Raw genomic sequence first — 25144 nt, 5'->3', positions numbered from 1 at the left:
ACTCTCTTCAACTTATACATCCACGACCTGCCTGAAACAGTGTCCCGAAAGTTCATATATGCGGACGATATTTGCCTTACAATTCAACGACCCAAAATAGTTCTTAACCGAGACCTTGAACTGTTGGATGACTACTTTCAAAGATGGTACCTTCATCCCAATCCACAGAAAATAGTGACATCTACATTCCATCTGAACAACGCAGAAGCAAACCACCATCCAAGGGTATTCTTCAAGGGCCATGAACTACAATATTGTGCCAATCCCAGTTACTTAGGAGTAACATTGGACAGGTCTCTTACGTACAAAAATCACCTGCAGAAAACCGCCAACAAACTAAAATGTCGTAATAACATTCTCCAACGATTGGCTGGAACTTCCTGGGGAGCGGATGGAAACACATTAAGGACAACATCTCTGGCCTTAGTCTATTCTGCAGCAGAATACTGCTCTGGTGTCTGGCTTAACAGTGCTCACACACAGCTAGTAGATTCACAACTTCGTCAAACCATGCGAATCATAACTGGTACACTTCGTGCTACACCGACCCAATGGTTACCGGTTCTCAGCAATATACTACCTCCACATATCAGGAGACAGAAGGCCCTTTTTCAGCTATGGACCAGAATGCTAAAGAATGAACGTCTACCTGTTCGTGAGGATATCAGACAGAAATGCACACGCCTGAAGTCTCGCCAGCCTGCTTGGAAGACAGCCGTGAAGATGACGTCTAGCGAATTCAACCCCACCTCTAAATGGTTAACAGAGTGGTCTTTATCCCCACCTCGGGCAATAGTGGATATTAATAACCCATCCACAAAGCTGGCAGGCTTTGATCTGCCACGTTGCACCTGGAGTAGACTAAACCGCATGAGATGTGGAGTAGGTAGAACAGCATCTACTTTACACACCTCGGGCTGGTCAGTTTCTCCATACTGTGATTGTGGGGAGGTTCGACAAACAATGAAACATGTAGTGCAGGAATGTCCACTCCGTGCTTTCACTGGCACCATGGAAGACCTCAACTCAGCAACACCTGAAGCAATGAAGTGGGTGGCGGGTTTGGACATTCACATTTAGTGACATGTACATCACTCGCACTCAGTGTGTATATATGAACTGTCAGAGTTGATAGGTGGATAGCGATGTAAATATATTGTGTTTTCTTCTTGTACTTTCAAACTTTGTAAATTGCTTTCTTTGACTGTATAGATATGATAATTTGTATTTACTTTGTACTCATCTTTCACTGGTTGTGTAAATAGTTTATAGGTTGTCATTATTCATCATACGCCAAATAAATAAATAACTAGTCGTTTTAACGAGTAAAGCCAAAACTATGAAGCATGATGTATTAATTGTAAGAGGAGGGGGAAGAAGATAAGAAATTAGCTGAAAAAACATACGTAGGTATCATACTCTTTGTCAAAAACAAAACAAAACCAAATTTGGGATAGAGAATGTACAGGGACACAAGGTTCTACTCTTCACGTCAGTGTGATCCATCACAGCGGCTATCTATATCACAAACAAGACTGGATCAACACATAGGGAATGTGGTCTTAGATTCTAACAATGGCTTTGATGATGATGCTTGTTGTTTAAAGGGGCCTAACATCTAGGTTATCAGCCCATAATGGTGCAAAATGAGATGAAATGAAATGACAAATTAAAAGTCCAAAATCCTCCACTGACCATAATTCAAAACGTGAGGACGAAGAATGAATGGATGGATATGAATTTAAAACAATCTGTGGAACCGACCCACAGTGCCTCACATGCACAGAAGCGGGCGTAAAATAATAGTATTATTGACCAAGGGACTGCTCCTAGAGCACGATACTGAATCGATGATTCTTGTAGTTGAAAGGGGTCCAAAATCCAAGTCATCGGCCCCTCATTATAGTACTTATCTCTAGAAAAGAAGAACCAGGGTATTTGTTACGTTGCAGTACTAATGAAAAGTAGCGTAGGCTCGTGGTATTTCACACATTTTGGTACTACTCACAGGTAATGAAATTCGCACATGTAATACAGACCTACGGTGTTTTGACATTGCGGCGCCATTTACAGGCAACGCAAACCTATGGTGTTCATCACATAAGTGTACTAACCACAGGGACTCGTGCTATCCCATGGTGTTCCTCATATAGTGGGTACTAATCATAGGCAAGCCATAACCATGGGTTCCCTCATACCATGGACTGCTCAGATAGTGCTACTAATCACAGGTACTGTAAAAGCCGATGCACTCTTTTGCTACTAATCAAAAAGTGACCCATGGTGTTCCCCGCGTGGTGGTACTAATCACAAGTAGTTTCATGGTTCTAATACAGTCATCCCTTAGTCGCCTCTTATGACAGGCAGGGGATACCGTGGGTGTATTCTTCGTCTGCATCCCCCACCCACAAGGGGGGTTGTGTGTTTGGTCCATGAGAGGTATTTTATTTCCCTCAAGTCCTGTGGCAAGCTGGTTAGTACCCCCTTATCCGCCACCTGGGATGTGCCACGTGGGAGTATCACCTCTCCCCCTGCTATGCTAACGTAGTAGCTTTGTGAAACAATGGCTTTAGCCAAAAACATAGAAAGGGATTCAGCAATAGAAGGCCACTGTAAAATGATTGAATATATGTACGTAAACATCACACATATTCCAGCTTTTATGGTCAATTGTTGACGAAGGTGCCCCTAAGTAGTTCTCATATTTTTTACCTGCAGCAGCACACTGCTATACGCACGGAGCCTATAGGGAAGTTGAAAACCTCTTTACATCACAATCATTTCTTTGAAATGGGTAAAAATCTTGATACTTCACCAAAATAATGCACACCTTGAATCATACAAGTTTTATTTATACAGCCAAGTACTTTCAATAGAGTGTAATTACAACAGACTATTTTGGGCTAAATAAGCTACAGGAAGCACCTGAGAGCTCACGCAGGTATGAAAATACAAGTGTTAGAACTTGAAATGATGACTAGCAACAAGAGACAGAATCAGACCAATTTGAGAATGAGCCATGTATCCTTAAACCGGAAGTGGAGAAACCAGTTAGACACCTCTGCAAAAACAGTTATCCTGGAAAGGAGGAAATAAGGAAGAAGCCCTTGAGCCATGGGTGTTAGGGGAATTGATGTGATACTAGAACTATATATGGAAGTGTGGAAAACCACAACATGACAGGTGAAGTGGTATGAGTCCGCTGTCTTTCTCATCTTCAAGAAGGGAACACTAATAGAATATTACAAGTACCAAACAGTGGCTCTGATCCAGCATGGTGGTAAAGCTCTAATTCACACTGTCAGTGAAAGATTAAAGAAGTACCTTCTATCAGTAAGAGCTGAAGAGGAGAGTAGCTTTGTGTTAGAAAAGGACAATAAAGGGCAGATTCTGGATATCTGAGAGAAAAGGTTGCTGATAAATGGAAGTGCTAGTGAGTAGTCAGCTGTTCCAAGAGCTATGTTTTATCATAGTGATAAAATAGTTAATGTGTATTGAAATTTTGTGCGAGTGTGATCCATTAAGTGCTATAAATACTTGTGTTTAGCGTTTGTTGGTATTTAAAATTAGTGACATTTATTTAATTTTTATATTGAGAAGTTTTGTTGGTGTTCGGTACATTACATTACTCGTTTGACAGTAGGCTTCCTCCGCTTGAACAATTTATGATAAGAAGAAAAAATTCAAGGACATGACAGGAGGTTTGATCTGCTCTGTTTAAAATCCAGTCCAACAACAACAAAGCACGACTTTGTCTGGCCTGTGAGCTGCACCTCATTACCTTCATATCTTACTTTTGTACTTTACAGATATCACATTGTTTACGTCATAGATCAGTCTGTTACGACTGCTTAGTGTTCTCTATGCCTGACTTGACATGGAGTTCGTCCCGATTAGACAGATAACACCTCATGTAACGGACGATTGCCAAAGAAAGCATTTCTTTCTAGCTGATCTCTGATTCGAGTTATCTCTGATCTGTGGACAATAATGGCTTTTAAAGTAAAGATGAAGACGTTGGTCTACGAGATGACTTTCATCACGGACAAATTTCGAACTATCTTTATGGCTCTCTTAGTTAAGAGTCAGTGAATATGACTGCTTAGAGTAAATGAATATGATTTCTTTAATCTCAAGGTATTTATCCTACTTATCCTTTCTTGGGTTGCCATAGTTATGCTAGTTTGTTTTCTGAGAAATCCCAGTTTTGTGCATTATTCTTTTATCTCATTTTGCTGCAGACTTATTTCACTGTCCTTCCGTTCTTTTCATGCCTGCTTGTTATGTAATCATTCCTATAGAGTGAAAGGTAGCACTGATCCGATCATACGTGTGTGTGATGAGTTTGTTTGTGGTTGTTTGATTGGAGACCTTTCGTTTTCCTATGTCTCAGACGTTTGGCTTGAGCTTATGTTCTGCATTATGGTTTATCACTGGAACTGTACGATTCATGTTCGCTTTGGTGTGTGATATGAATACGTGTCATGCGGCGTGCAAGTTATTTACATTATGTGTTTTGACTGGGTGAGCCAGGCCACTTTGCAGTAACCCAGGTACCTGATCTGTGCTCTCAAATCAAGCTCATAGCCATTGACTGATTCATGTCATGCTGTTACGATTCTTGTCGTAATGTGTCTTGATATTATATTTTTTATTCACTCTGCTTCGCATGTTTGGTCTGTGTGTGTGCTGGTGTGGAATGGTTATCGGTCCTGTGTTACTTTTCTTCAGTATCTTATGGACTTTGCTTTTGTCATTATTCTTGTTTTATCTTGCTATTGTTTATGGCTTTCTCAGCTGACTGATGTGTTTATTTTGGGATTTTGTTCTCATTTTACATGCTTTATGACTCAAGATTCAGATTGAATAGTCAAGCGATTTGATTGAGATAGGAGTATTTTTACAAATCGTGTATGTATTCAACTCCCCTATATCCCCCATTTATTTGTTTTATGCCTATCTTCAAACCTTTTCTCTCTTGTTTATGTTAATAAACCTAATTCATTTAAATTGACCTCTGCTCAATGCTATTGTCTCTTTGCTTTGGGGACATGCCTTTTATACTTTGGTTCTCCAGTTTAAGAGGCCTGGATTCAGCTCCTGGCAGTTTTTAGTCAGTTTCGACCGATCCAGAGTAGGTAGGTGTTGTACCTGAGATAATCAATTACACAATTAGATCCTAAAGAGTCAAATAATTTAATATCCTAGAAAGGGTTTTAACAATAACAAGACAAAGATTTTAAATCTGGTAGCATGATAGTTGAATTTTAATGGGCCTACACTAACTGGAATACAACAGAACAAACAGTAACAAGAAACATTTTATCTATGGCCGACTCTTTAAGAAATCCATCTGAAGTTTTAATACGTATCTAAAGTGTTGTACAACATAACAATAACCAGTTAAACTTTTTATACGTGTTTTAAAGTGTTCCATTGCAACAAACATTATCAAGAAAGGGTCACTGTGTGTATATGGGTTAAAGACAGTGTTATATATGACGATGTTTTACGTAAAACAGAATAGTGTTAGATCTTGAGATATGGGGAATGTTGATGTATGATGTAGAAATCACTGACGAAGGGAGCTGGGGCTCCCAAAACATGCACGAGTGAAACATTGTATAAAATGAGATATTGATAATATACTGACATGGTGGATCAAACAATCCCTCCAAACCTAACCCCATGGCGCAACAACCCCAAAGGACCATGGCCTACCAAGCGACCGCTGCTCAGCCTGAAGGCTTACACTTTACGAGGTGTCATGTGGTCAGAACGATGGATCGTCTCGTCTGTTATTTTCGGCTTTCTAGACCGGGGCCGCTATCTCACCGTCAGATAGCTCCTCAATTGTAATCACGCAGGCTGAGTGGTCCTTGAACAAGCCCTCAGATGCAGGTGAAATCCTTGACCTGGCCAGGAATCGAACCCGGGGCCTCCGGGTAAGAGGAAGGGACGCTAGCCCTACACCGTGGGGCCAGCGGACCAAACAATCACCTGCTGTATATTACATCAAACTAGTCGTTACTAAGGGACCGAAAATGGTCAAATTTGTAGAATTACCATAATAGGACGCTGTAATGTTATACTCACATTAAACACCGGAAGACATGCGTGTGCATTCTAGATCATATGAGCCTGACACGCCAGCGAAACACTAAATTGATATTGTGACCGCAGTAAACCTAATATCTGCTATAATCTGCCGAGTGTGCGGTACAGAACCGTAGTATAGTTGGTAAAGGCGTGGTGGAATGGGCTTGCATGTTAGGTGGAAGATTCGAGTCCAGGGCGAAGATTACAAATTTTTGAAATATATGTTTAATATGTACTGGACACAATGTAAGTTCAATACCCGCTTTCATGCAAATTGTGTGTGAATGAATGTGTTTGGGCCCTAAGAAGGGCCGATCAGCTAGCAGGCCGGACACATACAGACCGGAAATAATAGGAACACAACTGCCTGACAATGTTTTATCGCAGCAAATGCTCGATGTGATGACCGTTTTAGTTTATGCACATTTTGGGCCCAGTGTCCAATAGATCATCCTTCGTGCTGAAGCATCCCAGGTGCAATTGCTCGGCAGGCATTCATGATGAGTTGCTAGAGCTGGTCGGAGTTTTCCAGCACTTCAGTGTAAACAACGTTCTTCAAATATCCCCACAAGAATAAGTCTAACGGCATTAAAGTCGAATGTGACGGAGCTCCATCCTGTTGCAACTACCGTATGTCGTCAAACGATCGTGCACAGCAGTGGGAGTTCCTGATGCAGAAAGTGTAGGTAGCGTGGGACCGTCCAATGGCCCTCAAAGAAATAAGGTCCAATCAGGCGATCCCACAAGATTTCACACCAAACATTCACTCCCCATCGTAATTGATGGGCCACCTGTCGATCCCAGTAAGGATTGTCCGGACTCCAATGGTACATGTAGTGGAGACTGACGTTCCCATTATTGTGGAAGAGCGATTCGTCCGAGAACAAGATATGTGATACGAATGCTGCATCATTGTCCAGCCTGCCTAATAGCTACCAACAGAACTCCATTAGGCTTCGAAATCCTGCCCATGGAGCTCTTGGTGTACCTCAAGATGGTATGGGTAAAATTTATGTTCATGCAGTATTCGCCAGACAGACTGCTGGCTGGTGTTCACCTGTCGTGCAATCGCTCTTGTACTCGTGTGGATTATTACGAGATGCCACCAGAACAGCCTCTTCTGTTTCACCCGATGTAATGGGCCTATCGCGGACTGGTGGCTGGTTGGAAATCATGCCTGTTGTCCTAAGGAGTCTTTCAATACGGCAGAATGTCGTAGTAGCCAGGGCGTCGCCTATCAGGATATCGTTCCTGGTACAGATGTAGTACCTCGCACGCGTCTTGTCTTGCTTCCCCATAAATGAGGAGCATGTCAACGTATTCCTCTGAGGAAAACATGCCGAATGATAGCAGTGATTACAGTACATTCAGGCCCTAACCAGAGGAGTATGTGCAGGGCACAAGATGAATAACAGCATCATTCTACTGTTTGAATGTGGCAAACATTGGCCTATGTTTAAACATTTAAACATCATACCGATGCAAAAATATTTGAATGATGCAGGATTCGAACTGCCGCTGGCACATTCTGTAGATTGCTAGGCGAACGCCTAACCACATCCGCTATGCTACACTGCTGGAAGCATGCTGGTAGTACGAGAGCAAAGTACATACGCCATCTGTTCGGTGTTTAATACATTAATTACTGCACTGTTCCGTAGTTTTATGCATTGATTCCCCTCTGTTACACTCAGTCACAAGGCAAGACACATGATAAAAGGACGTTGCTACACGATTTCAAGGCATCATGTTTTGCGAAGGGATAATGTAACAGTTTGCTAGGGTTCAGGATCGTGTGCAAAATTTGCTCAATGAACATTAGTACCATACAGTACGCCTGAAGGGGAATAGCACCCCTATAACCATGTGCATGTTAGTTTGGCTGCAGCAAACGATATTGGAAGGGGCTGCTGAATAACCCTGTATATAGGGTGTATCAGAACTATACGGAGAAAAAAAACCCAGGGATGATCTTTGCCTTACGTCAAGAATAGTGGTACAATCAGATCGGCAGAGAAAACTTCTTTTCAGGAAACGTTACTTTGTTACTTCTGGGCGCGCAATACAAATTGACAAATTTGTAGCCTTTGCTATGCCAGAAAGCCAGCTGCTGCCTGCTGTTGTGTATCAGAGGAGGGAAGGGTGGGGAAGTGGGAAAGAGAGGTAATGCTCTGTGTGAATGCACAAATTTCTCGTTTGTTTTGCACAAATTGACTACGATGCAAACCCCGTAGAAATAGAGGATGAACTTGTATCAAGAATACAGGCAGCTTTCCAGGTTACAATATTTAGATTTATGCTTTCAAGGCACATAATTGTAGACATAAGCTTTTGGGGTTTTGCTGAGTCATAAAACAAGTCAAAATTCGGTAAGTTTTTGCAGAGAGCTTTGTTCTGTGTTTTCAGAAGAAAAACATCTACTCAGGACCACAGGTTTCAAGTGGAGGAGGAAGTTCAGAAAAAAGATCATCATCATCATCAACATCATCAACATCATCAACATCATCATCAGTTCCCCACTCCAGCAGGCAATGTGTAAGAGAAGTCTTACTCGTAAACAGAAGAGATTTTCTTTGAAGACGCGGAGGAAAGTTCTCTGCGAAACATAATTCTAACTTGTTTTCTGACACGGCAAAAGCCCAAAAGCTTATTATCATTCATCCAGTTCATAATTTGCTAATAGACTTCTACAGTTCTCTTGTGTTAAGGGGCTCATAGATGTGCAATATTATTGCGCAAAATGGATTGTACAATATATTGTTAGCTGCCTATAGACGTGCAATATTATTGCACAAAAATCGAGTTAATGTAATAAATAGAATCGTGTGGAGATAATATTGACAGTTGTGCAATATATTGTGCAAAGCGGTCATAGACGTACAATATGCGTTGCAATATATAGTCAGTCCATGCCGGTATTTTATTTGGTGATTATATTGAGTGACACTGATCTTTGCTGCGTTTTGATCACCGTGGGCATTAAGTCCCAAAAAGAAGCAGAAACGAAAAAGAAGCACAAGGGCCAAACAGTGGTTTCTAGACAGAGAAAAGTACACTCATGAAAATTTACTCAATGAACTGAGAAAATGGGAACCAAATGATTTTCGAAACTTTCTGTGCAGGAATGGTGAATTGTATGATGAACTCCTCGCTTTGCTCTTAACGTCCCACAGAGCCGGAAGGCCATGGTACACTTCGATAAACTCCAAAATAAACTTTTTCTCCTCCTTTTTGCCTGCCATCACGATACCTTCTCCAACGCTTGTTGATATCAACTGGAGGGAGGACGGGATATTGCACAATATTGCCAACACACAGCACAGTATTTTGTGATTTGGGCAATATATTTCAAACTTTCTTGATTTCGTACAATATATTGCACAACCCTTCAATATTAAATACACATTATCAATTTTAATGCACAAACCCTGATTTTGTGCAATAATATTGCATGTCTATGGGCCCCTTTAGGAGAGCAACAGTGTTTAGGGCAATTTGAAGCAAATACCATTTAAATTCATTCTAGAAGCAAAGAAGTGTATTCTTTTATTGGCAAAGCAGATAAATCTTGGTGTACTGACTATGTAAGAAGTCTCTAAAATATTATGTTCCTTTTGGTCAAGCAAATTACTAGGAACATTGACGTTTTCAGCCAATCATTTCTTGTGTAAGACAAGGATGTATCTTATCTATCTTGTCTGCCTTTCTCTAAATCATGTACTCTGAATACATGAAAAAAAAAACACCCCAACCAGAATCTAAATAGGAGATAGAACCCTAAGCAACCTTAGATACAATAACACTGTTACAGAAGCCATGATTATTACATAGATATGGAGTGGTAGTAATGGTCAGTTGGTAACTTGGACAGGAGATCAATGTGGCCAAAACAAAAGTCATTATAGACAGAGAAAACTATCTTCAATATTTGAGACAAATAGTTATAATAGTAAGTTTTAATGTAGTAAACAAGTTCATCTACTTGGGACCACTGGACTATTAAGGCAAAAATGAACAAGCTTCCTTCTGAAGCTTGTTCTATTATTGTTGAAAAAAAATTCTGCTTTTTCTCTTCTGATGACTTCTCTCTGTTAACTCCCTTAGCCCTTAATAGTCCCCTACTTCATCTACAAGGCAGCAGATTGAGTACTGGAATGCCTCATCCGCCAAATGCACCGTTCTGAAGTCTTTCTTCACAGGAGGACTATTAAGAATTTCACACTGTAACTTTGGCAAGGGAACCTATACGATGCTACCAACCAGGCCTGTTGGACCAAAGTGTTTTTAAAGAGGTGTTAATCATCGATCATTTGCCTTTTTTTTCCCTGGCTTGTGGTAGGCTGAGCTTGGTCTCCCACATATTGGGCCCAGGTTGGTAGTGGACATTAACAAGAAATACCGAACCCATTTAGTCAATGATCTGATGTTCCCTGCTACTGAAATTTGAAGGAAGAAAATATTAGGAAAATAAAAATATTTAAAATAGGAGTTTACTGACTGGTTTTGCAGATGTCAAAGAGGAAGAGCTGTTGTATGGCTATAACATGAGAGCAATATATGTAGACTTTTAAACTCAATGCTACTGATTATACAAATTCAAATCCTCTCTCTGTAATGTATATAACCATTAAGATGACACTAGGATAAGCCTCAGTATGAAAAAACTTACCAGTCTTTCAAAAGCTGCCAACAATGTCAGTTTTTCACGTTGGTTGCCTTGGTAGAATGCCACCTCCTCTGCATTGGTTATTAGTCGGGAGTTGATATACCGGAACTCTCCTTCCAATTTCTGCTCCACAACTGTCATGCGGCCAGTTGGTCGTCGGAGATATGTTAGAATATAGCCAGATATGATCATGTACACGATCAAGAGTGATGGAGTCTGAAAAATCAACGTATCATAAGGTTTTTACTTTTAAAACATAAAATAACAATACAGGAGAGGAACAACAGTATGTTACCTGTGCACCAAGTGATGTTGTAAGTCGATATACATAGATGAAGATATCCAACACGGGTTTACAGATATTAGAATAAAGATCAGTAATGGTCTCACAAAACTTGTCCACATCAGTTGTTAATAACTGATCAGCATTAGCTATTCGATTGTCAAGGTTGCTCATCTGGTAGTATGTAAAACCCCTAAAATTAAATAAAACAGAGTATTCAGGGTACAGCAGTTAAGACACTACAGGCAGATTTTTGTTTCCTTTCTTTAAGCTGAAAATCAGTCATAATAAAGAAATCTTACCATTAATATCTTCACAGTTTCGAAAGGAGAAAATTTCATACCATCTTAAATTTCATTTCACAAATGTTCTTGTTTATTTACCCAATATAATGGACCTTACTTGGTAAATTTATTCTTATAATAACTGTTCCATTCAATTACCGGTAATCAAAAAGTCAAAATTTCACACCAAAACTGGGGACTTGATTTGCGCTTGTCAGTTAAACCACATCATACATTAAATGCACTTCTAATGGCCATCAGGTATGCAGTATGAACTATAATAAGAAAAAAGGAATTTAGCACAGTTCCTCATTCTATCTCAACTTTTCCACCAAGGAAGAAATATTTAGCATATATATTTTCCAATACTCAGGCTTAATTTTATAGGTTCACCATCAAAAATTTACGTTAATAATAATAATAATAATAATAATAATAATAATAATAATAATAATAATAATAATAATAATAATAATAATAATAATAATAATAATACAACAGCTATAATGTGTAGGCATTTTCAATCAATGCCATTTAGGCCGAGTTAAATTTGGGCATTCCATTTTACGCTAAAAGATGGCAGAGAAACCAAACTCTGTTCCGTGACTTCTTGTAGAGTTTTACTTACCGTACCGGTATTTATTTTGTTGGATAAACATAAAATGTCACCACGTGATCTTTACAGGTTGACACCAAATGACAAGGAATGCTGAATGGACTTATTCTACCTCCTTGGATCTGATTCTGCAATCTTTGGATTCAGAGGTTTACAATCTACCACTGATTTCAAGATATTCTGACAATATGACTCGCTAAACTATGACAAGTCTCATTTTGGGTTATGCATAAAAAAGGAAAGGTTTAGCCAGAAGAATGTCCACACTATGTTTGCGATAATCTGTTAAGACAACCACTTCTTTTCCTTTCTTCCCAAACTTTGTGACTGCTGCCAAAACAATAAAATATCACTAGGCCTAGGATGTTAAAAAAAATTCTCAAGAAGAAATCACTTACATCTGAAATATGTTTAAGGATGAATAACTTTTATGAATTGTATTCATGTTTCTGAAAAGGTTCAGCAAAATGATTTATGTTATAATCTACCTGAAATCATGTCTTTACGGACAATGCCTTTTATATTTTGTTTTCATAGTACACAATAGAGCAAAATGTAGCCTTATGATATGTCTCATTTATAGCTGTGACTGATGACTTTCTAGTGAAATAGTTAACAGGTGCGATAAGTCTTCAACTATCTGCGGTATTATTCTTGTGTAATGAATACCTATATTGTCTTGCATTTAAACTTTATGTTAGTAAAATCAGTCTTTGGATTATCCTTTGAACCACTTCTATGTCCAGTAAACCAGATGGAAAAAAGTAGTAAAATTTCAGTGTCTGGACAACCATGGTTTAAGTTCAGATTTTCAACCAACTGTAACTCTTTGGGAATGAAATGTTACTCACTTGAGGTACTGGTCATACAGATGTTGTGTCAGTCTTGTTCTCAGGCGAAGTTTCAGCTCTCCTATACTGTACTGTAAGTAAGAAACAGCTGTACTTATAGAAGACATAAATCAGGGAAAACTATTACTGTATACTATTGCAAAAAAACTTTACTTACTTTCAAAACATTGTTGACAACAGATATCTGAAACAAAAAGAGATAATAATAATAATAATAATACTAATACTAATAATGTAATGCATTGATGGGGTAAATGAATACATTTATTACCTAATTACTTAATCTACACATTAACACACAGGCATACACAGATCACCATTTACATTCATAGTACAGGACACACACACAGTTTGTGCTCTCTCTCTCTCTCTCTCTCTCTCTCTCATTTCTCACTGCTCATTCACACTAATTCGCTCAGTCTTTGGTCATAAGCTCTACAGTCTCTTCAGTCACTCAGTTACTCCACTGCTGCTGTCACTATCCACAGTTCACAGCCTGCACTCATCAGCCTCGCAGTTCAGGATGGTATCTGCTGTCCACACAATCCAGTAGAACTCCGCTGACAGCCCCATGTCGAAATCTGATGTTCTCTTCCCTACTGCATTAAAACATGCATTCTCTACAGCAGTTGACCTCTGAGACACAACTCACACCAACAGGCATAGAGAACAAGTTCTCAGTTCAACATACGGACACTCCACAGACTGCCCCACTCAACTCAGGCTGTCCTTCACATTTGGCAACTAACTGGCAACTCAACTATCACGATGGCTCTCGACCACTGAACTCACATAAAACTCGACTGCAACTACTCTGACTTACTGAACTGAATCCGTGACTGTATCACTCTCTTCGCTCTCCTTCACTCACTGGCTGAGCTCACACTGAACTGAACTCGCCTCACAAGTCGCTCCTAACTTATATACACCTGGGCGGCCGGCCCTTCGAGATATATGGATCACTTGAACCCCATAGAAACTTCCTGATATGGAAAGCTCTCGGTCTACAGGCCTCATAGTTTCTGCACTTCTCAAGGCATCTGGCGACGGAGCAACCAATGACGGTCACTGTAACAGGGTCTGACCAATGTGTGCTGGCCCTAGCCCCCGCCAGGTTGGCTGTACAGCGGTGCTATAATGGATTACTCCTCCTCCAGCCCCCCTCCACAAAACAGCGATCTTATCACAATAATAATTTGGGACTTCAGTAAACAATATAAGCAATTCTAGAGGCATATCTGCTAACATGTTGAGATACGCACAAAACAAATTATACTGACTGATGCTTTCAAAGACCAGAGTTTGTCATGTGAAATGTAAAACCGCAGGAAAATTAATGGTATATTTAATGTTATAATAATGCTGAAAGGTTTAAATTAACTTTCATCATTGCTCCACCATTCAAATGGTACCCTAATTCATAACCAGATGTACATTAATATAGAGCAAGTTTTCTCAGTTAAGTATTCTTTAAAATTATATTTGGTGCTCGTAATGCGAGTAAAAAACTAATAAAGTGGAATGGCCACGCATGTTAATGCGCTATGGCTATAGTACCAAGCTCTGCATTCGGGAGACGCATGGGTTCGAAATCTAGCAAACTGAGAACGTTTTTTTTTGTAGTTTCCCATTATAACCTCTAGGCAAATGCTGGGACAGTTCCTATTCATAGGCCACAGTTGATTCCTTCTACCTCCTTACCCAATTTAACACCATCCTTAATTTCAACTTCATTATCTCCTCACTGAGGTTGGTGTGAGGAAGAGTATCCAGCCGAAAAAACTTGTCAAATTCATCTCACCTCATCCCTGACTCCATATCAAGAAACAGGACTAAGGTGTAGATATACATACAATGTGAGTAAAAAAACTGCTTGTGAGCATAACACACCTCAGTCCCTATTGTATTTTGGAAGAAAATGGGTAGGGCAGTTGTTTAATGTTCAATACAGTGAGGACTTACTCAGAAAAATCAAGGTTATTCAAGAGAATAGTATGGATGCTTGTGCATAATTTGAATGAATGGATCTCCAGTTCTCCTGAGTGCTGGAGTATTTGTTCAAAAAGGAGAAATTTTTATAAATTTTGGGAAGCAGATTACATTAAAAGGTTTCAAGTACCACAAAACATGTCCTTATGTTCAAAATGACATCAGTGTGAGAAAGCGATCTCACTTATGAAATACCTCCAGAACAAAGCACTATCAGGATTAACTGATTAACATCTGCAGCACCTTTTTACGAGTACTAACAACTTGCCTTGGACATCACTGAAATTCTGAGTAACATTAAAACTCAAGGATCTCCTTAATCTCGTGGGTGTTTTAAATATGTATTTATATGGTTTCAAAGCTATCTGCTTTGAATCCTTGGTATTGCAACATATGCGAGATGTTTGCAACATAAAAAGGTAAAGAATCCCTAGTAGCAATAGTAGCAGTAGCAGCAGCAGTCACTGTATCTGCATATATAGGCTCTTGCAATTTTACCTAAAATGCCAGACTTTGAAATATATTCTAAATGAGGTGTGATCCTAAGCTTTAAAAATACATATCACACCAGAATAAATATGGTGGCATGAAGTAGGTACTCCGTTTATTTTATTTATTTATTTACTAGCTGATGTACCTGTGCTTCGCTACGGAATTCTACATCGTGTTAAATTGCATAGCTCTTAATGTTACTCTAGAAATGCGACGGGGACGTCACAAATCGTCTTTCCTCATATGAAGACAGGGTTAGGAATTTTAATTATAATGGTAGGCCCGCTTGCCTACCATCAATCACAATCATGTTGGGGACTTTTTATTATAACTCACTCTCCACCTGCCTTTTTACATCCTCAGAAAGTCCATCTTAGTAGTTTTCCTAACTGAAATTAGCATAGGTCATTACAATGACATCAGTAGGAATGGTGCGATTAAAAGCAAAGCTTTCATATGAAATACTCGATCAAATGATAAATCACACATTTTCTCACTTTTAACGAACAGTACTACACTGCCGACTAACAGTCCAAATCTCCAGAACTGGAATGACCAAGCCGCAGACAGCCGTGATCAATGAACACACTGTCTTTTTTTGCGGTGAGGAGGGGGGTTGAATAGGGGAGAGTCCCAGGGAAAAAACTGTTCCCTTTTACTAATCTGTTTCCTAGGAGTACCCAATGATTCGGAAAAATTTCAATTCACTACACTGTTGGTGGAAAAGTGTATCTGACTTGGAGGCAAATTTTTCCTCCAAGCCAGAGGAGAAACCCCATTGTCACAGCTAATTTGACTACTACTATGTGAGCCTCTGCCTTAAGTGTGCACACTGCTCATTCAAAACAGAGCATCAGAGTAGAGATTGAATAGCTGGAATATTATGATGAACCAGTGTGTTACGTACCAGCAGTATTAGAAAATGTATGAACCAGAGGAATGGCATGCTAAAGAAGAAAGTTTTCTAACTCCCCAGCTATTTCCCTCCAATATTCAGTCAGGCTGTTATACTCGGTACACAGCAGTAATACCATCTATCGGAGTTGAGTGGCAACAAAAGAGACAATGAACAACACAAAAAACAATGATCAATGTAACGTTATTGTTGATCAATGTTATGCGCTTTCGATATTGTAGGCCTTTACATTTAGTTTTCTACCGACTCTGAAATACCCTTCTTATCAGTCGGTGCGGTAAAACTGAATAAAACATAAATGATCGGAAATTGTATTCTCTATAACTCTTGTTATGTAGTACTTCTCAATAGGACCAATAATACAGGCACAAAATTTTTAGGCACCTTCCCCTAAACTACAATTTCAACCAGGGTGAACAAAACTGTTTATAGCTTAGACTGTAGTTTCATATTCCCCGACTCTATATACTGATTTTCATTAAATTCTGTTAACCCATTTTCTCGTGGCTTGGCGTTGATATGGACTTAGCAACAAAAATACTAATTCATTAATATCTGTGTTATCATAGTCGATATGGTAAAAATGTGTAAGACATAAATGATCGGAAATTTAATTCTATATAGGTATGTAGATATTAATTGATAGGACCACAAATAATATAAACATTTGAGAATTAAATTTTAGGCCTTCTCCTAAACTACCATTTCATTCAGCGTGAATAACATGATTTATAGGCTAGATTGTAGTGGATCATCCCCCGACTTTACATATTGATTTTCATTAAATTCTCTTCAGCCGTTTTCTCGTGATGCATGTACATACATACAGACAGAAATTACGGAAAAGTAAAAAGTGCATTTCCTTGTTACTGTGGACATGACTGATGCAGAAATACCGTTCTTTTCAAATTCTGAGCAATGTAAAGACAAAACTCTTATTTTATATATATATATATATATATAGATTTATAATATGACTAAAAGTCAAGACAGGTTCGGCTCACCACGGACAACTTATGCATCTGAATGAGAAATGGAACAAGGTCTTTGTGAAATGTTGAGTATTCCTGCAATTTGTCTCTATTCACATGGCTTAAACTCAAAATGCTATCATATCTATTACACGAAATTTATATTTATGCATGCAGGCCTAACTAATGAAACAACTCTAAAGTGGCAGAAATTTGATCTGCAGGAGTTCTTTTACAAGCCAGTAAATATGTATAGGCAATAAATAATCATCTTGGCTGAGATTTATATTGATCATCTCGAATATACAAGTATTAGTAATATATATATTAAAAATAAAAAAAGCCAACAATGTCATTGTGGTGCTGGTTGAACGCTCAACTATTAGTGAAATGATACTGAAATCGCTGAATGATCAAGTTTACATTACAGAAAGAAAATAATCATTCTATCAATTTCCTGGATCTTACAATATCTAGAAAGGATGACCAACTTCACTTCGAAAATATTTAGAAAACCCACGCTGACTTCCACAACCACAAATTAACGTTATTTGCTTTACGTCCCACTAACTACTTTTTAAGGTTTTCGGAGACGCCGAGGTGCCGGAATTTAGTCCCGCAGGAGTTCTTTTACGTGCCAGTAAATCTACCGACACGGGGCTGTCGTATTTGAGCACCTTCAAATACCACCGGACTGAGCCAGGATCGAACCTGCCAAGTTGGGCAACCACAAATTGGACACTTACATATAATAATGATAACATTTATCAAAAGTGACGTCTTTTTTTCTTTTCATTCGTTGAAGTACAGGTGAGCATACTGGGAATCTTTCTTTTTTTTTTTCACTATTGTGTCTACCATGTTCCTTTTATATCCATTCTGAAGGGGAATTGCATAAATGGTATAGATCTTCTCCTTAAAATTAATTTGGGAAAGAGGAATGTTAAAAGCTCTATGTACCATGTTGGAAAAAAAAAAAAAAAAAAAAAAAAAAAAAAAAAAAAAAAAAAAAAAAAAAAAACAACCCACTTTCTATGTGCTTCTGTGTGAAGAGAATCTTGTCTTATGGAGTTGGTGGTCTGTATAGGTTTCTTATAAATGTTAAAAGAGAAATGTGTGGTGTTCCTTGTGCTAGTTAAGTGAAGATAACAGATTTGTTTATTTCAGTTTCAATAATGAATTTAATATGTGGGTGTCTATAAAGTTCAACTGGTCCAATATTATTGAACCGTTAGCTAATTGTTGGCCGATTATAATTAAAACGTCATCCGCATATCTCATCCATTTTCGTATTTTCGAGGTTGCAATGTAGATGTCCGCCAAGATTTCAGAGGCAGGAGAGCCCATTGAAAGGCCCTACTGCTGGTAAATTTTACTGTTGAATGTGAAATAGTTGTTTTGTAAAACAAAGTCCAAAATAGAAATAAACTCATATATTTCTTGCTTACTGAGGGAACTATGGCTGTTTTAAATTATTTTTTATTACTGCGACCATTTTGTCTATTGGAATGCTAGAATACATGTTAGAAATGTCAAAGGAATATAAAGTGTAATGAGGTTTAATTTCTAAATCCTTTGCTATTTCACAAAATTCAATGGAATTAAGAACTGTGGTTCTATTTGTAAAGACAAAATGCTTTTCAACCCAGGAGAGGTAACGCGGGGTGCTGCCAGATCCCCACGGTGATATCTGGAACTACTGAGTCCGTGTTTGGTTGGCTACACTGCTAATACTTGGTCTACCTACATTCAGGTGTTCTTTTAAGTTCCTATATGCATCTCCAGTGTTCTTTGCCTTGGAGAAAGAAAACAGCCAGTAAATGTGACTGGGGTGCCCGTGGACCCTCACGTCACCATTTGTGGAACTTCTAATTTACTGAAGATTACGCCATTATGTTGAAAGTGATTACTATATATGTGCATGAACCACGTGAAAAATGTTTTCGAACCTTCCACTGATGCTGGAGACCACACAACAAGTGAATCTGAATCAATCTTACACCGAAACAGAATTGCAATAAAAACTCCAATGATGGCAAAGTGTTGTTGGATATTGTTGTTGTATCTGTCTTTTTGACGTGACAATGAAGTACTTTACACAATATCGCAGTTTCATTTTCTGTTAAAACCTCGCTTACTGCTTATTTATATAATAAAATATGGTTTTGCTTTCATTCCAGGATCGCAAAAAAACAATGAACTGATCGGGGTCCGGGGACACCCCACGTTACTATTGGTGTTACGAAAAGTCACGTTACCTCTCTTGGGTTAAGAAAAGATTGCATAAACTGGAATACTTCATATATAGGGTTGTGTCTAAAATTAATGATGGGTCTAATAGGGATGTTTTCTTTATGGATTTTAGGCATCGCTCTGGCAGTTGGGAGTTTAGGATTCATAATAGTCAATTTACAGATTTCACATTCATCTAAAAGTAAAATTATATTCTTCAAATCGTCTTTAGATTTTTCTGAATTTTACTTGTGGGATCTTTTTTGATCTTAGTGAAGCTACTATCAGCAAAGAAAAGTTTTGCATTTGACGCATAATCCTCCTTAGACATCAACGCGGTCGTATTACCCTTATCCACTTTTGTGATGATATTTTTTTTAATTTTATGTTTAAGATTGGAAATTTGTTTTTTGGAGTCCCGTGACCCTTTTGAGTCTTTAATGAACGGTGTTTGTAGTTTTTTCTGTATTTTGTACTTTATTTCCTCTCGCTTTTCTGCGAGTAATGTTCAGCTTCGGTTATAGTGGTGAGCAGGTTATCTGATTTTGAAACTATCATTTTTGCACAGGTACAGTAAAACCTCGTTAATTCGAAGTCGTTGGGACTCAAAAATCAGACTTTGAATTACATGATTTTGAATTAACCGCTAATTTGTAATTCAGAAGTACCAACCCCTGCAGTGTTACAAAATATTATAAGGCCCATTTCTGCATGCAGTTAACCTTCATTCACAGTTTAAACCTTTCTAATGCCATGAAGAAAAACTATTTTCAAAATGTATCCAAGAAGGTGCATTTACAGTATTCAAATAATGCACTTGGATAACTCACTGACAAACATAACCTCACGCAATGAAAGAAAAGGAGAGAGAGAGAGAGAGAGAGAGAGAGAGAAAGAAAAGGAAGAAAAAAAAAAAAAGCACGATTCAAAGGCGAGGAGAAATCTATGCTGGCTCCCATGTGCAAGTGCTTTATTCAATGGATTACTGTACTGTTGCCTTGTACTTACACACAAAGTACCCGATGCCTTTAAAACATCGTGGCTAATCAAACTTTCCTATGATTCTATCCTTGTACGATTTCCCACCATAGCACTTCTCTCGTACACTGACTGACAGAGCAAATGCAACACCAAGAAGGAGTGGTCCGAAAGGGATGAAAGTTGGGGAAAAAACAGAGACGGCACGGACGAATAACTGATGTTTATTTCAAACCGATATGCAGGTTACACAATGCGCACGGCATCGACTCAGTAGGATGTAGGACCACCGCGAGCGGCGATGCATGCAGAAACACGTCGAGGTACAGAGTCAAGAGTGCAGATGGTGTCCTGAGGGATGGTTCTCCATTCTCTGTCAACCATTTGCCACAGTGGGTCGTCCGTACGAGGCTGGGGCAGAGTTTGCAAACGGCGTCCAATGAGATCCCACACGTGTTCGATTGGTGAGAGATCCGGAGAGTACGCTGGCCACGGAAGCATCTGTACACCTCGTAGAGCCTGTTGGGAGATGCGAGCAGTGTGTGGGCGGGCATTATCCTGCTGAAACAGAGCATTGGGCAGCCCCTGAAGGTACGGGAGTGCCACCGGCCGCAGCACATGCTGCACGTAGCGGTGGGCATTTAACGTGCCTTGAATACGCACTAGAGGTGACGTGGAATCATACGCAATAGCGCCCCAAACCATGATGCCGCGTTATCTAGCGGTAGGGCGCTCCACAGTTACTGCCGGATTTGACCTTTCTCCACGCCGACGCCACACTCGTCTGCGGTGACTATCACTGACAGAACAGAAGCGTGACTCATCAGAGAACACGACGTTCCGCCACTCCCTCATCCAAGTCGCTCCAGCCCGGCACCATGCCAGGCGTACACGTCTATGCTGTGGAGTCAATGGTAGTCCTCTGAGCGGACGCCGGGAGTGCAGGCCTCCTTCAACCAATCGACGGGAAATTGTTCTGGTCGATATTGGAACAGCCAGGGTGTCTTGCACATGCTGAAGAATGGCGGTTGATGTGGCGTGCGGGGCTGCCACCGCTTGGCGGTGGATGCGCCGATCCTCGCGTGCTGACGTCACTCGGGCTGCGCCTGGACCCCTCGCACGTGCCACATGTCCCTGCGCCAACCATCTTCGCCACAGGCGCTGCACCGTGGACACATCCCTATGGGTATCGGCTGCGATTTGACGAAGCGACCAACCTGACCTTTTAAGCCCGATCACCATACCCCTCGTAAAGTCGTCTGTCTGCTGGAAATGCCTCTGTTGACGGCGGCCTGGCATTCTTAGCTATACGCGTGTCCTGTGGCACACGACAACACGTTCTACAATGACTGTCGGCTGAGAAATCACGGTACGAAGTGGGTCATTCGCCAACGCCATGTCCCATTTATCGTTCGCTACGTGCGCAGCACAGCGGCGCATTTCACATCATGAGCATACCTCAGTGACGTCAGTCTACCCTGCAATTGACATAAAGTTCTGACCACTCCTTCTTGGTGTTGCATTTGCTCTGTCAGTCAGTGTACTTCAGAAATGTAAAAACTTGCTGCGTCACAAAGTATTCTAACACCCATTAATGCATGTAATCACCTCGATTCACTGTTTAAACCTTTCAAATGCCATGGAAAAATCTACTTCCGAAATGTATCCAACAAGGTGCATTTACAAGGTTCAAATAATGCACTTGGATAAATCAATGACAAACATAACCTCATGCAACGAAAGGAAAAAGAAAATCACACTATTCAAATGCATTATTTTTTGGATTACTGTACTGTTTGCATTTTTTGATGCCTCGTACTTGTACGGAAAGTGCCCGACGCCCTAAACATTGTGGCTTATCGAACTTTCCTATGACGAGGGGATAAAGTTTCTCGCTTCCCTGTGCATTGCAACACAGTACAATGATTCTCCGGCTGGCACTTTCTCCTTTAAAACCATAAGACCGTTTGGGCTTGGCATTAAAAGAAAGCAATGCAGTTTCATCGGCAATGACAATGTTGTTCGGTGCCCATGAATTGATTATATGAGCCATGCTTTTTCATCAACTGTCGGCATCACCAGTGTTCGTGGATTCTGTTTTTCCGCACACTGCCTGCTGCGTGATATTACGACGTTCCTTCAAAGGTTAAATAAGAAAGTTCCGATTTCATTCAACTTAGCAATTATGAAGCACACTGTAGACACACTGAAGTGAGTGTAAGTGCGGAAAGCTACCCCTCCAAGTTCCGGAACACACGTTCTATCATGACGTGGATAAATTTTGAATTTAAATTACTGTACTCTGTAACGTAAAGCCAGTTTCGAATTAAAAGTCTGAATTTTGGCAATGGTGCCGACATTGTACTTTGAATTACGAATTATCAGTATTTCGAATAAAACAATTTAAATAACATGCAAAATCGTATCTCATGTTTCTGGGAACGAGAGCTTCTTCGAATTAGGCAAGATTTTGAATTAACCGATTTCGAATTATCAAGGTTCTACTGTAATAACTTTTATCTGAATATATAGTGTATTGAATTGGTGGATCTTTTACATTTGTATCTGTACATGTTTAGTAGATGTCAATACGGAACCAATATGAGACTTACTATGTATTATAAATACTTATGTTTTCATGTTCTCTTCTTCCATATGTATTTTGTAAATATGTATATATTGCTTAGTTATTATTATTATTATTATTATTATTATTATTATTATTATTATTATTTGCTTGTTTTTGTTATTATTTGAATTCTATTATATCACCTGCAATTGGAGAAGTAATGACTCTGTTGATGATAAATAAATCAAAATGAAGCTGTGCATATGAACCAGCTTTGGTGATGGGATTATGTGAGGCAAATGAAAGAGAGCAGTAGACTCCGCCACCGAAGGTAAGAGAAATAAAGGGAGATGAAAGCAGATTGAATGATAGACATTAACAGCATAAATAAGCAGACATGCATAACACACATACAAAAATTCTGAAACTGGTGTTGGTGTGCTCTTCAAATGATTTAAGAATGCTCTTTGATTTTTAAAATTTGCTTTATGTCGCACTGGCACAGATAGATCTTATGGTGACACTGGGATAGGAAAGGGGTAGGAATGATAAGGAAGTGAGCATGGCCTTAATTAAGGTTCAGATCCAGCATTTGCCTGGTGTAAAAATGGGAAACCATGGAAAACCATCTTCAGGGCTGCCAACAGTGGGGTTCAAACGTGCTATTTCCCAAATGCAAGCTGACAGCTACGTAATCCAAATGTTCAGCCACTTGCTCGGTATTTAAGAAAGTTCTTTATAATGTACCAAAAATGTGATGGCATAATTACTCACCAAAGGCATAGCAGCAAAGTACTTCATCAGTCGAACTCTAAATAAATCCTTGTCCATGCTGATGATAGCACTGAAAAACATGAAGAGAAAATGTTTCAGTAACATGAAATCCACTTAAAAGAATAAAAATCTCACCATAACATGAAGCAGAAAATGGATGTTATACTTTAAAGCAGTGGTCTAAGATTAGACAGTATTAATGAGTGTTTGAAATCTGTACTTTTCTGAATCATGTTCACCTAATTTCAATTACCATATTTGCTCACATATATCTTGTAGTTTTTCCTGATGATTCTAGTTTAAAATTCAAGGTTAAAGATATAATATTGAACTTGATTAAAATTAAGAATCTCACTTTCATGTAATATACTGAATTACATTTTATTAGGTTTTGTAACATGCAGTTTAATATTTACAAACATACAAAACATACATGCTCTCCTGTTCTTTCTGTTCATTTCATTGTACAGAAGAAAAATATTACGTCTCCTTCTTATAATCATCATATCATATGTTATATTTTCTATTTACCAGGCTTTCATCAAGACAAGGGGAGACTGCTAGACTTAACTGTGTGGGAGAATGTATGCCACTCCTGAAGATATATGCAGGGATCATTTTTCTCCCTTAACTCCAAAAATTAGGGTGTGTGATATGCATGAGTAAACAGGGTATATTCTAGAATAAACTCTGTTGGTGTATCTTATGGATCACATAAAAATAAGGATAAGTTTTTACATTTTTAATAATAAAATGTCAATAAAGACTGAACGGAGAGAGTAATAACTAGAGCCTGGATTTCCATGCACTATCAAATGGCAAAACATGCACTATAAAATGGAAAATAAGCACTATCAAAATTCAGTTCAACATTGTTAAATTTTCAGCTTCTTTTGAAACATTGTACAACTAAGTTCTCCAAATTGCCTCGACTGTCAGCACATTCTCCTTTAAACACAGAAAATTATGATCTTTCTATGCCACAAAAAGTGACTATACTTAAATGAAGACATTTGGGACAAAGTGACGTCAAATTGAACGTCTTTTGCATTTTCACCACGGTAAGTCTTGTTTAAGCTTGATGAATTCAAAATCAGGATCTGAACAGATCACTTTGTTCTGCTTATCTGTAGCTGTCCCTGTTACTTCCCTGTGCGGTGACTGCAGATATATTTGAATGTCTTCAATCGATTCGATAAGAGTAGAACCGTAGCTTCCAACTTTGTTATCACCGAGTTACAGAATGCTACATGTTTTGACTGCTTACAGCGCCATATTTTTACCTGCTAGCAAAACTTTGAACTAATCGTTTTTTTGCCATAACTCGCGAGTGCGGACTCCTGTGATTATTACAGCCCATGCTGTACTGTGCTGAACAACGTAACTTTAATTGTGGACACCCGGTACAAGGCTTTGTAGTTTGC

At 39.1% G+C, this 25144-nt stretch overlaps 1 protein-coding gene across 2 annotated transcripts in view; it reads right to left on the bottom strand.

The window, feature by feature from the left end:
- Nucleotides 1-25144, bottom strand: part of Abcd3 (ATP binding cassette subfamily D member Pmp70) — a 211360-nt gene that overhangs the window by 117662 nt on the left and 68554 nt on the right. For both annotated transcript variants that reach the window (XM_067138123.2, XM_067138124.2), the window contains exons 4-8: nucleotides 23721-23790; nucleotides 12957-12983; nucleotides 12800-12870; nucleotides 11061-11241; nucleotides 10769-10981 (exon numbers count right to left, since the gene is read on the bottom strand). In XM_067138123.2, the coding sequence (XP_066994224.2) occupies nucleotides 10769-10981; nucleotides 11061-11241; nucleotides 12800-12870; nucleotides 12957-12983; nucleotides 23721-23790 (562 nt within the window). The remainder of the gene's footprint in view (nucleotides 1-10768; nucleotides 10982-11060; nucleotides 11242-12799; nucleotides 12871-12956; nucleotides 12984-23720; nucleotides 23791-25144) is intronic.

This window comes from Anabrus simplex, chromosome 1 (assembly GCF_040414725.1).
Source record: "Anabrus simplex isolate iqAnaSimp1 chromosome 1, ASM4041472v1, whole genome shotgun sequence".
Taxonomy (NCBI): Eukaryota; Metazoa; Arthropoda; class Insecta; order Orthoptera; family Tettigoniidae; genus Anabrus; species Anabrus simplex.
Note: the sequence above shows the minus strand (reverse complement) of the source record. Positions and strands in the feature narration are given on the sequence as shown.